We start from the raw sequence: 14596 nt of genomic DNA, 5'->3' as shown, positions 1-14596 counted from the left end.
TGATAAGTTTATGGAGGGGATACGATGGGATAGCCTAATTTTGGCAATTAATTGATCTTTGACTATTAGTGGTAAATATGATCAATTGCCTATGGTGGGACACTAGATAGGGTGGGATCCAAGTTGCCACAGAGAATTCTTTCCTGGGTGTCTGGCTGGTGAGTCTTGCCCACATGCTCAGGGTTTAGCTGATCGCCACATTTGGGGTCGGGAAGAAATTTTCCTCCAGGGCAGACTGGAAGAAGCCCTGGAGGTTTTTTGCCTTCCTCTGCAATGTGGGGCATGGGGTCACTTGCTGGAGGATTCTCTGCACCTTGAAGTCTTTAAACCACTATTTGAAGACTTCAGTAGCTCAGACATAGGTCAGGGGTTTGTTACAGGAGTGGGTGAGTGAGATTCTGTGACCTGCATTGTGCAGGAGGTCAGACTAGATGATCACAATGGTCCCTTCTGACCTTAAAGTCTATGATTCTCTGATTCAATGAACAGCCCTGGATGTCTCTGCACTGAGACGGTCTGATACTCGTTCTCCATGACCTTGGCATTACTTTGCTCTGCTGTTTACTAACAATAAGACGTAACCATGGGCCACTCTCCTCCTCCTGCCAGCTGTGCTGGTGCATATTTCCCCAGAGAGAAATCTACTGCAGATCCAGCACAGTGCTGCAGTTGTGTGATCACTTCAGATTTCTGGCTGAATGATTATGTTCCTTAAATACAAACAGTAGACTGCTCTTTGTTAACATGCAAGTGTGCTTTGCAGCTGACACACCTACATACAGGCATCAGCTGCATGGGTTTCTATTACCCTTTTGATTTTTATGCAAGTGGCACAGGCCCAGCAGTGGGGAAGGACACACTCCTACTCAGAAGCTGACAGTTTATTACTTTCCCCAGGAGCGCTCTATATCGAACCCCGCCCAGCCTCGAAGTTCAACATCACAGCCATCATCCTGCTGCTGATGGGAGTCCCTTTTCGCGGCTAGCACGAGCCCTGCTGGAGGTACATGGCGAATCAAGCAAGGCAGCTGGAAGAAAAGAACGAAGCAACTGCTCTACACTCTTTGGATATGTACTGAACAGATATTAGCCTCGCGCTGCTCAGACAGGAGCGCTGCCGGCTCTGCCTCCAACAGGGAGCAGAAGGGCTACAGCAAAGAAACAGGGACAGTGGGGATGTGCAATATTGTAAGCATGACCATGCACCCACTAACAGACAGAAAAATCCAGGTTCTCTCTGCATCAGCACCTACCTGGCTGGGGAGGAGACGTCTCTGGGGCCGGAGAAGTTCCAAAGAGGCGGGAGATAATGCCGCGCTTTTGCAGTGGGACTGCAACAGGCATTGCTGGGGAGGTTGTAGCTGGGGATGATGTTTGCGGTAGCTGAGCCTCTAGGGGAGGCACTGGTGACAAGGATGATGGAGGCTCAGGGGACGTTGTTGCATTGGCAGGCGGCTGCTGAGGTTGTGGTGGCTGGGGGGTACCCGGACTGGAACTGTCTGTTGACGTGCAGCTGGGAGGTACTATGGGCGACTGGGAGCCAGAGGAAGGGCTCTGTCCATTAGTCGCCATTGGGGACGCGTGTCCTCGACTTCGGGCTTCCATCATTTCAAGAAAGCTGCAGAAAAGAATGGAGTGCAGACATAAGGACTGGAACAGCACAATCCACAGAGCTTCTCATTAACGACACTGCTTCTCTGGCTGCAGCCCATGGCTAGGAGCCAGGAGAGCACGGTTCCAGGCCCAGTGCTGCCAGCGACTTCCTGGGCAACCTTAGACAAGTCACTTCACCTCTCTGCGCCTAACTCACCCCAAATGGAAACCTAGCACACAATGAGGACCAAAGGTTAATCAGTGTTTGAGAAAGTGCAGTGAGCTCCTTGGATGGAAGGCACCAAGATACGCAAAGGGTTAGAATCTACCTCATTCCATCTTCGCACAGTAAGTTCTCTGGCATGAGTCTCCAGGAGGAAGCCCCGTACAGCAACTCCAGCAGTCAAGTCACCCTCATACAGTGGTTCCTAACCTTTTCTCTGCTGCAGCACTCCTTGATAACTTAATTATTGAAGGCATCCGATGAAGTGAGCTGTAGCTCACGAAAGCTTATGCTCAAATAAATTGGTTATTCTCTAAGATGCCACAAGTCCTCCTGTTCTTTTTGCGAATCCAGACTAACACGGCTGCTACTCTGAAACCTTAATTATTGAAGGCACACCACCATATTATCTTCAGATGAGCAATTCAGAACAAGGCTAGCAGGGTTAAAATCAAAACCGCCATGACAGCTAAGGTTAGATCGCAATCTGTCTTTTGTGCCAGAATTGTCAACAGTGGAAACTAACATTAAAGCTAAATATAAGAACTCCGGACAAAAGCATGCTCAGTGGAGAAAGTGACATGCACTTGAGAATATTATTTTGGGATGACAAGCAATTAATAATTAGTCATTTCTTCTCATTCCCAAAATAGTCTTCCCAAGAGTGTGTAACTTTCTTTGCTGTTTTTAAATACAATATAATTAAGTCCCACTCACAGTATTGCCAAACTCAAGAGATCAAAAAATAAATGAGTCAGAACCCAACACATCTGGAGACCGTAAATAAGGGCCAAAGAGAGGATACTGTTTTTTCAGTCTAACGATTGGTGAACTGCCCCTGCCGCTCCCCAGAGTTAGTGCTGCCCATGCTCCCACATGTATTGGGTACAAGGATTCTGGCCCCTGTTGCAGGAGGTCTCACCCCCACATCTGCCCGTCCCCTGCCCAGCAATGAACCCTGCTCCTCAACTTCCAAATCAATCCCGTGCCCCTAGTATCCAAATCAGTTCTCCAGCCCCCATCAGTTCTGTACTCACCCTTCCCTAGTCCAGCCCCCGCCTCACCCCAATTCTGCCCCACACCCCTAGTTCTGCCTCCCCAGCTCCCCCACCTCACACACAGCCCCCTAGCCACCAGTTCAGTTCCCCCCACCTCACCTCTGCTTCTCCCAACCCTGGGGGGCTGCAGCAAGGTCCTGCTTCTCTTCCAGGCTCTTCCCCCACCCCAGTGCCTGGCAGATGCAGGAGGGAGGGGCAGAGGAGCCAACTAATTGCTCACAGGAGAGGAGTGGGGAAGAGAGGGAGATTGAGATTGGTTGCTCTGCCCTTGGAGGAGGCGGGGCAATGAGGCAGATGGCCAATGAGAAGGCAGATTCCCCGCTTTCTTCCCCTCCCCCACTCCACATGTAGTTTTTCAAAACATGCCGCATCACACTTGTTGGGGCCTGCCAGCACACCAGCTGGGAAACACTGCTCTATAACAATGGAATACCAGCCCCCAGCCCCCCCATATTTGTACACAGCACAAAGTGAGCCTGGGAGGGGACACTTGAATATTCACCTAAAGGATAAGAGCCAGCACCGGGCACTCCCACTGAGGGTTGCTGGAATTCCCCCCCTCAATAAGGCACCAGATACAATGCAGTCCCCTCCTCCCCCTCAGCACTGAGGAGCGGAAATCCTAAAGAAACTGCTGTCCAGATTGGGTCTCATGTCGCAGAGCTCTAAGGCTCTTACCATCAGAAAGGCTGCAGCTTTACACCCTTAGAGAAGAGCAAAGTAAATGCCAATTCTTTGACGTAGTTCTGCTCTACAGTCAGGATGATTATTGACTCCTTTAGTTCAGACATACATCAAAGGACATTATGTGGGAATGGGCAACAGGGGACGTATCACTCTATGATTACCTGTTCTGTTCATTCCCTCTGGGGCACCTGGCATTGGCCAGTGTCGGAAGACAGGACACTGGGCTAGATGGACCTTTGGTCTGACTCAGTGTGGCCATTCTTATGTTCTTATATTAACAGAAAGATTTTAAATGGCAATAGCCCCTGCTAAACTATGAAATGGTCTCAGAATAAGATAGAGCAGCCATATGAAGTAAAGCTGAAAGATGCAAGGAGGATCCCTAAATGACAACTCCCACTTAGAAGTTCCAACAGATGCTATGGGCACTGCTTGTATTTCACGAAGCTTAACTAGGTCTCCTGTGCAGAAGCTATGAATTTAAATGCATCCCTTATAACGTCAGCAGCCTCAGCAATAACTTTGTGCAGCAAACAGACAGTGGATACACCAAAACAGTGAATACTACCTGATACAGATCACCACTACATCCTTTGGGAGACCAAACCAGCCCACCTTCTCCAGCAGAGATATTCCCAGTTGTGAAAGAGCAGCTTGATCTAAAACCCCTCAAGGTCCCTTTGAAGAGAGGATTTCATGGGGTCAGGAGTGAGAACATGTGCTTTATAATCAGTAGCTGTGGAGCCTTCGTGAACAGCCAAAGAACAGGCTTGCCTCACAAGGAGGCAACATTCATGTTGAGTTACAACCTGCTAGGAATCCAGCTTTTGCTGGAGCAGGAACGCTCCATTTCCAAGAGCTGGACAGCTCAGCACTAACAACCTCACACAGTTACGAAAGCTGAACAGTTCACAAGCAATCCAGTAAGCAGGGGGCTCATCTGCAGAGCCCTGCAAATCTGCAGATATCGGTAGACCATGTTTGCAGATCGCAGATCAACTGTGGATACAAATTTTGGGATGACCAGCAATTAATAATTGTCATTCCCAAAATAGTCTTCCCAAGGTTGTGTAACTTTCTCCGCTGTTTTTAAATGCAATATAATTAAGTCCCATTCACAGTATCGCCAATCTCAAGAGATCAAAAAATAAATGAGACCGACCCCAACAAATCATGAGATTGGCCCCCAAAATGGTCTCTATTCATCTGACCACGTAGAAGAGCAACCTGTGGAGGTTCCCTAACAGGCTCGACATCAAACCTGGGGCAGGATGGAGATTCCTTAAAGAAACATAAGGGACACCTCACTATCTGACTTAAAGGAAACTGGTGCCCTCTAAAAATCCTGTGTGCACATCTCATTCCCCCACCACCCAATCTTGCCCTGGCAGCTGACTATCTGGGGTGACAGCCCCTCACTGATGTGGACTGCACCTCAGAATATCAAACCCTCCTTCTGCAATGAACTTTTCTGGACTCAGAGTTCCAGAGCGGATCACTTGCTACAAGCAAGACGGCAGACATAAACCAGGACAGAAACAGACCTGATTATATGGGAGTTTAGAGGCAACAAGACTAGGACCTGCTGTACTTTATACCTCCCAGAGGATGCACTAGAGGGTTTCCTGAATGTGCTTTACACCCCAGAAAGCCAACTGCCAGGGTCATTGCCTCTGCTAAGACTGCTATTAAGAAGGCTAATTAGCACCATACTGTGGTGGTTATATGAATACATCTATTGTGAAGTCCTCCTGAGTCCCCACTCAGCATTAAGGATTTTTGCCTTGAATTAGCCCTTGACTCCAACAAAGAGATGTGAACCCACAGAATTACTTCTGGGGGAATTCTGTGCCACTTGCACACACACAGAATTCATGTCCCCCGCAGAATAATAGAGTCTGACGGGGAAGCTGCAAAAAGGGAGCCTGAGGGTCCAGTATGATGGGAAAGGGAAGTCAATCTCCAGGGGAAAGGAGAGGTGAGGGCATAAAGTTGTGTCCTCGGGGGGGGGCAGTGAGTGTGGGAGGAGTAGCTGAGGGGGATCAGTCCCTGTGGCAAGGGTAGTGAAGGAGGGGGAGCTCAAGAAAAGTGGGAGGCTAGGAGCAGCTAAGTGGGTCTTGTGGTCTGTTTGCCCCCAGAGAAACTGGGAGCACCTTCGCCTGTCCCTGGGAATGTGACCCCACTAAGCTAATGTATTCTCTGAACTGACTTAATCTGCTCTCTACCTTCCTTCCCATCTCTCCTATTAGGGTAAGTTATACCTTGATCCTGCAATGAAAATCCATGTGGGCACAGGGGTCTGCCCACCTAGAGTTCACAACTTTAGCAGGTCTGTAATGTGCAAAGTTCACTGACATAAGAATGGCCCTACTGGGTCAGACTAAGAGTCCATCTAGTCCAGTATCCTGTCTTCCAACAGTGGCCAGTGCCAGGTGCCCCAGAGGGAATGAACAGAACATGGAATGATCAAGTGATCCATCCCCCGTCACCATTCCCAGATTCTGGCAAACAGAGGCTAGGGACACCGTTTCTACCCATCCTGGCCAATAGCCACTGATGGACCAAATCCTCCATGAACTTATCTAGTTCTTTTTTGTTATGGACTTGGCCTTCACAACAACCTCTGGCAAGGAGTTCCACAGGTTGACTGTGCTTTGTGAGAAGAAATACTTCCTTTTATTTGTTTTAAACTTGCTGCCTATAAATTTCATTTGGTGACCCCTAGTTCTTGTCTTATGAGACGTAGTAAAAAAACTTCCTTATCTACTTTCTCTATCAGTCACGATTTTATAGACCTCAATCATATCACCCTTTAGCTGTCTCTTTTCCAACCTGAAAAGTCCCAGTCTTATTAATCTCTCTTCATATGGAAGCGGTTCCATACCCCTATTAATTTTTGCTGCCCTTTTCTGAACCTTTTCCAATTCCAATGCATCTTTTTTGAGATGGGGCAACCACATGTGCGCACAGTGTTCAAGATGTGGGCGTACCATGGATTTATATAGAGGCAACATGATATTTTCTGTCTTATTATCTATCCTTAATTATTCCCAGCATTCTGTTTGCTTTTTTTCCTGCTGCTGCACACTGTGTGGATGTTTTCAGAAAACTATCCACAATGACTCCAAGATCTCTTTTTTGAGTAGTAAAAAACGGTTACTTACTTTCTCTTAACTGTTGTTCAAGATTCCACATTAGGTGTGCGCACGCCGCATGCACGCGTGTTGGAAACTTTTTCCCTTAGCGGCTCCCGGCGGGCCGGCGGGCCCCCCGAGTGGCGCCACTGAGCCCCGCATAGATAGCCCTACCGGCCTGACCCCCTCCAGTTCCGTCTTGCTGGTGACACCAACAGAGGGGTAGGAGGGTGGGCGGTGGAATGGACGTGAACAACACATCTCGAGGAACGACAGTTACGAGAAAGTAAGTAACCAGTTTTTCTTCTTCGAGTGCTTGGTCACGTCCATTCCACATTAGGTGAATCACAAGCTTACCTCTGGAGGAGGGTAGGAGTCACGGAACAACTGCTCGGAGGACCGCTCTGCCAACTGCCGCATCCTCTCTGGCCTGCTGGTTGACCGCATAGTGGGTCGTGAAGGTGTGCACCGAAGACCAGGTGGCTGCTCTGCAGATCTCCTGGATCAGGACCTGTGCCAGGAATGCTGTGGAAGTCGCCTGCGCCGTGGTCGAGTGGGCCGTGACCGGAACACCTGCGAGCTCATAGCACGCCCGGATGCAGCTTGTAATCCAAGACTAAATCCACTGTGCCGACACCGGGAGGCCTTTTCACCTCTCGGCCACAGCCACAAACAGCTGCGCAGATTTGCGAAAGGGCTTGGTGTGCTCCAAATAGAACGCCAGCGCTCGACGCACATCCAAGGTGTGCAAGCTGTGGTGACTCGGGTCCGTATGGGGTTTCGGGAAGAACACTGGCAGACAAATATCCTGGCCCAGATGGAATTTGGGACTCCACCTTATGGAGGAACTTGGGGTGCGGCCGGAGCTGCACCTTGTCCTTGTGAATACTGTATGGGGGCTCACAGGTGAGGGCCCTCAGTTCAGACACCCTTCTGGCTGAGGTAACGGCAACCAGAAACGCCACCTTCCAGGAAAGGTGGAGGAGAGAATAGGTAGCGTGGGGCTCAAAAGGGGGTCCATGAGTTTAGAAAGGGCCAGGTTAAGGTTCCATGGAGGGACTGGGGGGGCGGGAGTATGGGAACACTCTCTCCAACCCTTTAAGGAACCGCCCCACCATTGGGTGGGAAAACACCGAGCCCCCCAAGAACCCCAGATGCAAGGCAGAGATGGCTGCCAGGTGCACTCTGAGTGAGTACGGGGCTAGCCCTTGCTGCTTGAGGTGCAGGAGGTACTTCAGGATGGCCTGCACCAGGGCCTGGCCCGGCTGCACCTGTCGGGGTTCACACCAACATGAGAACCTTTTCCACTTTGCCATATAGGCCGCCCTGGTAGAGGGCTTTCTACTGCCAAGCAGAATCTGCTGCACAGGAAGGCCACAAAGCCTCCATGCCATCAGGTGCAGTGACTGCAGATCGGAGTGGAGAAGCCACCCACCATCCTGTGTAATGAGGTCCCAGTGTAGGGGCAGGACTACTGGGGTGTCCACCGACAGCTCTAGGAGTGATGTGTACCAGTGTTGGCGGGCCCAGGCTTGGGCGATGAGGATCACCACTGCCCTGTCCCTGCACACCTTGAGCACCAAAGAGAGCGGGGGGAAGGCATACATCAAGCCCCCTCTCCATGGGATTGCAAACGCGTCCGCGAATGAGCCCGGGCAGCGGCCCTGGAACGAGCAGAACCGTGGGCACTGGGTGTTGGCCCTGGTGGCAAACAGATCTACCCGGGGAAACCCCCAACTGCGGAAGAGCAACTGAACCACTTAGAAAATCACTGACAGGTACATGACCGGAAGTGTGATACACATGGCTGGAAATACTCGAGAAGGACATCACAGTACATCGATGTTGCTGCACATGTTAAGACCAAGCAATAAGTTACGTTTTGGTGTGTTTCTGGGCAAAACACTGAGATCTGATCTTTTACTTGTGTCCTTCCACCACAAATATAGCTTTTTCCAGTTTTGGGCACATGATATGGCCTGGTCTGTAGCCCTAACAAGATCTTTCATGGTGCTTGGTTCCTCCAGAGCCCAGCTTCTTTGCATGACCTAATCTTTCCCACAGCAGATGTGTATTTGGCTGTCAAACAGCAAAGTGAAAGTGCAGTGCCTGACAGTGTTGCCGAGTTGGTTCCCCATTTTGAATTTGCAAGCTTCCTGAGTATGTTGTTCTAGGTGCTAATTTTGTCTTTTCTCTTCTCCATGTATGCTTGAAAGAAAGCGTGGTCTAGCATCACTCCAAGGTAGACAGGATTCCAGCAGTGGGCAAGCAATACCCCATTTCAGATGAGTTGTCTATTGGCTTCATGATTTGAATGATAGAAAAAGAATCACTTGCATTTTGGCTGGGTTGGTGCACAATTAGTTCTTGCTGTAATAGACTGAGAGCCCAGAGAGTGCCACTGTTAACATAGCTTCAATCTGAGAGAGATCTTTGGCTTGGGAAGCGATGCATAGGAAAAACAGGAAAAAATTTAAATACATCAGGAACAGGAAGCCTGCTAAACAGCCAGTGAGGCAACTGGATGATCGAGATGTTAAAGGAGCACTCAAGGATAAGATGACCATTGCGGAGAAACTAAATGAATTCTTTGCATCAGTCCTCACAACTGAGGATGTGAGGGAGATTCCCAAATCTGAGCCATTCTTTTTAAGGTGACAAATCTGAGGAACTGTCCCAGATTGAGGTGTCATTAGAGGAGGTTTTGGAACAAACTGATAAATTGAACAGTAATAAGTCACCAGGACCAGATGGTGTTCACCCAAGAGTTCTGAAGGAACTCAAATGTGAAATTGCAGAACTACTAACTGTAGTCTGTAACATATCATTTAAATCAGCTTCTGTACCAAATGACTGGAGGATAGCTAACGTGATGCCAATTTTTAAAAAGAGCTCCAGAGGTGATCCGGGCAATTACAGGCCAGTAAACCTGACCTCAGTACCGGGCAAATTGGTTGAAACTATAGTAAACAACAAAAGAAAAAAAAATGAGCCCTGCTCATGACAGTGATCCAGCTGTTGCTTCAAAGTGAAGTTACCAAAGCCCTGGTCTACACTAGGACTTTAGGTCGAATTTAGCAGCGTTAAATCGATGTAAACCTGCACCCGTCCACACAATGAAGCCCTTTATTTCAACTTAAAGGGCTCTTAAAATCGATTTCCTTACTCCACCCCTGACAAGTGGATTAGCGCTTAAATCGACGTTGCCGGCTCGAATTTGGGGTACTGTGGACACAATTCGATGGTATTGGCCTCCGGGAGCTATCCCAGAGTGCTCCATTCTGACCACTCTGGACAGCACTCTCAACTCAGATGCACTGGCCAGGTAGACAGGAAAAGAACCGCGAACTTTTGAATCTCATTTCCTGTTTGGCCAGCGTGGCAAGCTGCAGGTGACCATGCAGAGCTCATCAGCACAGGTGACCATGATGGAGTCCCAGAATCGCAAAAGAGCTCCAGCATGGACCGAACGGGAGGTACGGGATCTGATCGCTGTTTGGGGAGAGGAATCCGTGCTATCAGAACTCCGTTCCAGTTTTCGAAATGCCAAAACCTTTGTGAAAATCTCCCAGGGCATGAAGGACAGAGGCCATAACAGGGACCCGAAGCAATGCCGCGTGAAACTGAAGGAGCCGAGGCAAGCCTACCAGAAAACCAGAGAGGCGAACAGCCGCTCTGGGTCAGAGCCCCAAACATGCCGCTTCTATGATGAGCTGCATGCCATTTTTGGGGGTTCAGCCACCACTACCCCAGCCGTGTTGTTTGACTCCTTCAATGGAGATGGAGGCAATACGGAAGCAGGTTTTGGGGACGAAGAAAATGATGATTCTGCGCTGGGCATCACAAAATGGGGAAGAGATGGCCAGCCCTCTGTGGAGATAGAGGTGGTTAGGGACTATTTAGAAAAGCTGGACGTGCACAAGTCCATGGGGCCGGACGAGTTGCACCCGAGAGTGCTGAAGGAATTGGCGGCTGTGATTTCAGCGCCATTGGCCATTATCTTTGAAAACTCATGGCGAACCGGGGAAGTCCCGGATGACTGGAAAAAGGCTAATGTAGTGCCAATCTTTAAAAAAGGGAAGGAGGAGGATCCTGGGAACTACAGGCCAGTCAGCCTCACTTCAGTCCCTGGAAAAATCATGGAGCAGGTCCTCAAAGAATCAATCCTGAAGCACTTGCATGAGAGGAAAGTGATCAGGAACAGCCAGCATGGATTCACCAAGGGAAGGTCATGCCTGACTAATCTAATCGCCTTTTATGATGAGAGATTACTGGTTCTGTGGATGAAGGGAAAGCAGTGGATGTATTGTTTCTAGCAAAGCTTTGTTTGTTTTAGCAAAGCTTTTGACACGGTCTCCCACAGTATTCTTGTCAGCAAGTTAAGGAAGTATGGGCTGGATGAATGCACTATAAGGTGGGTAGAAAGCTGGCTAGATTGTCGGGCTCAACGGGTAGTGATCAATGGCTCCATGTCTAGTTGGCAGCCGGTATCAAGTGGAGTGCCCCAGGGGTCGGTCCTGGGGCCGGTTTTGTTCAATATCTTCATAAATGATCTGGAGGATGGTGTGGATTGCACTCTCAGCAAATTTGCGGATGATACTAAACTGGGAGGAGTGGTGGATACGCTGGAGGGGAGGGATAGGATACAGAAGGACCTAGACAAATTGGAGGATTGGGCCAAATGAAATCTGATGAGGTTCAATAAGGATAAGTGCAGGGTCCTGCACTTAGGATGGAAGAACCCAATGCACAGCTACAGACTAGGGACCGAATGGCTAGGCAGCAGTTCTGCAGAAAAGGACCTAGGGGTGACAGTGGACGAGAAGCTGGATATGAGTCAGCAGTGTGCCCTTGTTGCCAAGAAGGCCAATGGCATTTTGGGATGTATAAGTAGGGGCATAGCGAGCAGATCGAGGGACGTGATCGTTCCCCTCTATTCGACATTGGTGAGGCCTCATCTGGAGTACTGTGTCCAGTTTTGGGCCCCACACTTCAAGAAGGATGTGGATAAATTGGAGAGAGTCCAGCGAAGGGCAACAATAATGATTAGGGGTCTAGAACACATGACTTATGAGGAGAGGCTGAGGGAGCTGGGATTGTTTAGCCTGCAGAAGAGAAGAATGACGGGTGATTTGATAGCTGCTTTCAACTACCTGAAAGGGGGTTCCAAAGAGGATGGCTCTAGACTGTTTTCAATGGTAGCAGATGACAGAACGAGGAGTAATGGTCTCAAGTTGCAGTGGGGGAGGCTTAGATTGGATATTAGGAAAAACTTTTTCCCTAAGAGGGTGGTGAAACACTGGAATGCGTTACCTAGGGAGGTGGTAAAATCTCCTTCCTTAGAGGTTTTTAAGGTCAGGCTTGACAAAGCCCTGGCTGGGATGATTTAACTGGGAATTGGTCCTGCTTCGAGCAGGGGGTTGGACTAGATGACCTTCTGGGGTCCCTTCCAACCCTGATATTCTATGATTCTATGATGAGGAGGAGGTTGTAGATAGCTCACAGCAAGCAAGCGGAGAAACTGGTTTTCCTGACAGCCAGGAACTGTTTCTCACCCTAGACCTGGAGCCAGTACCCCCCGAACCCACCCAAGGCTGCCTCCTGGACCCAGCAGGCGGAGAAGGGACCTCTGGTGAGTGTACCTTTTAAAATACTATACATGGTTTAAAAGCAAGCATGTGAAAGGATTACTTTGCCCTGGCATTTGCGGTTCTCCTAGATGTAGTCCTAAAGCCTTTGCAAAAGGTTTCTGGGGAGGGCAGCCTTATTGCGTCCTTCATGGTAGGACACTTTACCACTCCAGGCCAGTAACACGTACTCGGGAATCATTGAAGAACAAAGCATTGCAGTGTATGTTTGCTGGCATTCAAACAACATCCGTTCTTTATCTCTGTGTTATCCTCAGGAGAGTGAGATATAATTCATGGTCACCTAGTTGAAATAGAGTGCTTTTCTTCAGGGGACACTCAGAGGAGCCCATTCCTGCTGGGCTGTTTGCCTGTGGCTAAACAGAAATGTTCCCCGCTGTTAGCCACAGGGAGGGGGGAAGGTTGAGGGGGTAGTCACGCGGTGGGAGGAGGCAAAATGAGACCTTGTAACGAAAGCACATGTGCTATGTATGTAATGTTAACAGCAAGGTTTACCCTGAGAGTGTAGCCACTGTTTTATAAAATGTGTCTTTTTAAATACCGCTGTCCCTTTTTTTTTCCTCCACCAGCTGCATGTGTTTCAATGATCACAGGATCTTCTCCTTCCCAGAGGCTAGTGAAGCTTAGAAAGAAAAAAAAAAACGCACTCGCGATGAAATGTTCTCCGAGCTCATGCTGTCCTCCCACACTGACAGAGCACAGACGAATGCGTGGAGGCAAATAATGTCAGAGTGCAGGAAAGCACAAAATGACCGGGAGGAGAGGTGGCGGGCTGAAGAGAGGACTGAAGCTCAAATGTGGCGGCAGCGTGATGAGAGGAGGCAGGATTCAATGCTGAGGCTGCTGCAGGACCAAACCAGTATGCTCCAGTGTATGGTTGAGCTGCAGCAAAGGCAGCTGGAGCACAGACTGCCACTGCTGCCCCTCTAACCAACCGCCCTCCTCCCCAAGTTCCATAGCCTCCACACCCAGACGCCCAAGAACGCAGTGGGGGGGCCTGGTGTAACCAACGGCCCTGGTGTCTGGCTGCGCGTAACCAGCAGCTAGGCGATTTGCCTCAACCTCCCACCCCGCCATAAACGTCTCCCCCTTACTCTCACAGATATTGTGGAGCACACAGCAAGCAGTAACAGTGGGAATATTCATTTCGCTGAGGTCTGAGTCAGTAAACTGCGCCAGCGCGCCTTTAAACGTCCAAATGCACATTCTACCACCATTCTGCACTTGCTCAGCCTGTGGTTGAACAGCTCCTGACTACTGTCCAGGCTGCCTGTGTACGGCTTCATGAGCCATGGCATTAAGGGGTAGGCTGGGTCCCCAAGGATACATATAGGCATTTCAACATCCCCAACAGTTATTTTCTGGTCTGGGAATAAAGTCCCTTCTTGCAGCTTTTGAAACAGACCAGAGTTCCTGAAGATGCAAGCGTCATATACCTTTCCCGGCCATCCCACGTTGATGTTGGTGAAACGTCCCTTGTGACCCACCAGTGCTTGCAGCACTATTGAAAAGTACCCCTTGCGGTTTATGTACTCGGCGGCTTGGTGCTCCAGTGCCAAGATAGGGATATGGGTTCCGTCTACGGCTGCACCACAGTTAGGGAATCCCATTGCAGCAAAGCCATCCACTATGACCTGCACATTTCCCAGGGTCACTACCCTTGATATCAGCAGATCTTTGATTGTGTTGGCTACTTGCATCACAGCAGCCCCCACAGTAGATTTCCCACTCCAATTTGATTCCCAACTGACCGGTAGCTGTCTGGCGTTGCAAGCTTCCACAGGGCTATCGCCACTCGCTTCTCAACTGTGAGGGCTGCTCTCATCTTGGTATTCATGCGCTTCAGGGCAGGGGAAAGCAAGTCACAAAGTTCCATGAAAGTGCCCTTACGCATGCGAAAGTTTCGCAGCCACAGGGAATCGTCCCAGACCTGCAACACTATGCGGTCCCACCAGTCTGTGCTTGTTTCCCCGAGCCCAGAATCGGTGTTCCACAGCATGAACCTGCCCCATTAGCACCATGATGCATGCATTGGCAGGGCCCATGCTTTCAGAGAAATCTGTGTCCATGTCCTGATCACTCACGTGACCGCGCTGACGTCGCCTCCTCGCCTAGTATCGCTTTGCCAGGTTCTGGTGCTGCATATACTGCTGGATAATGCGTGTGGTGTTTAATGTGCTCCTAATTCCCAAAGTGAGCTGAGCGGCCTCCATGCTTGCCTTGGTATTGCGTCCGCACAGAAAAAAGGCGCGG

General features: G+C 49.6%; 1 protein-coding gene across 3 annotated transcripts in view; it reads right to left on the bottom strand.

Moving 5' to 3' along the window:
• Positions 1-14596, bottom strand: part of RABL6 (RAB, member RAS oncogene family like 6) — a 111895-nt gene that overhangs the window by 31674 nt on the left and 65625 nt on the right. For all 3 annotated transcript variants that reach the window (XM_084650523.1, XM_084650524.1, XM_084650525.1), the window contains one exon: positions 1254-1618. In XM_084650523.1, coding sequence (XP_084506649.1) covers positions 1254-1618 — 365 coding nt within the window. The remainder of the gene's footprint in view (positions 1-1253; positions 1619-14596) is intronic.

The sequence above is a fragment of the Lepidochelys olivacea genome (genome assembly GCF_965140295.1).
Source record: "Lepidochelys olivacea isolate rLepOli2 genome assembly, chromosome: 16".
Taxonomy (NCBI): domain Eukaryota; kingdom Metazoa; phylum Chordata; order Testudines; family Cheloniidae; genus Lepidochelys; species Lepidochelys olivacea.
The sequence above is the reverse complement of the archived record's forward strand: the minus strand, read 5'-3'. Positions and strand labels throughout refer to the sequence as shown.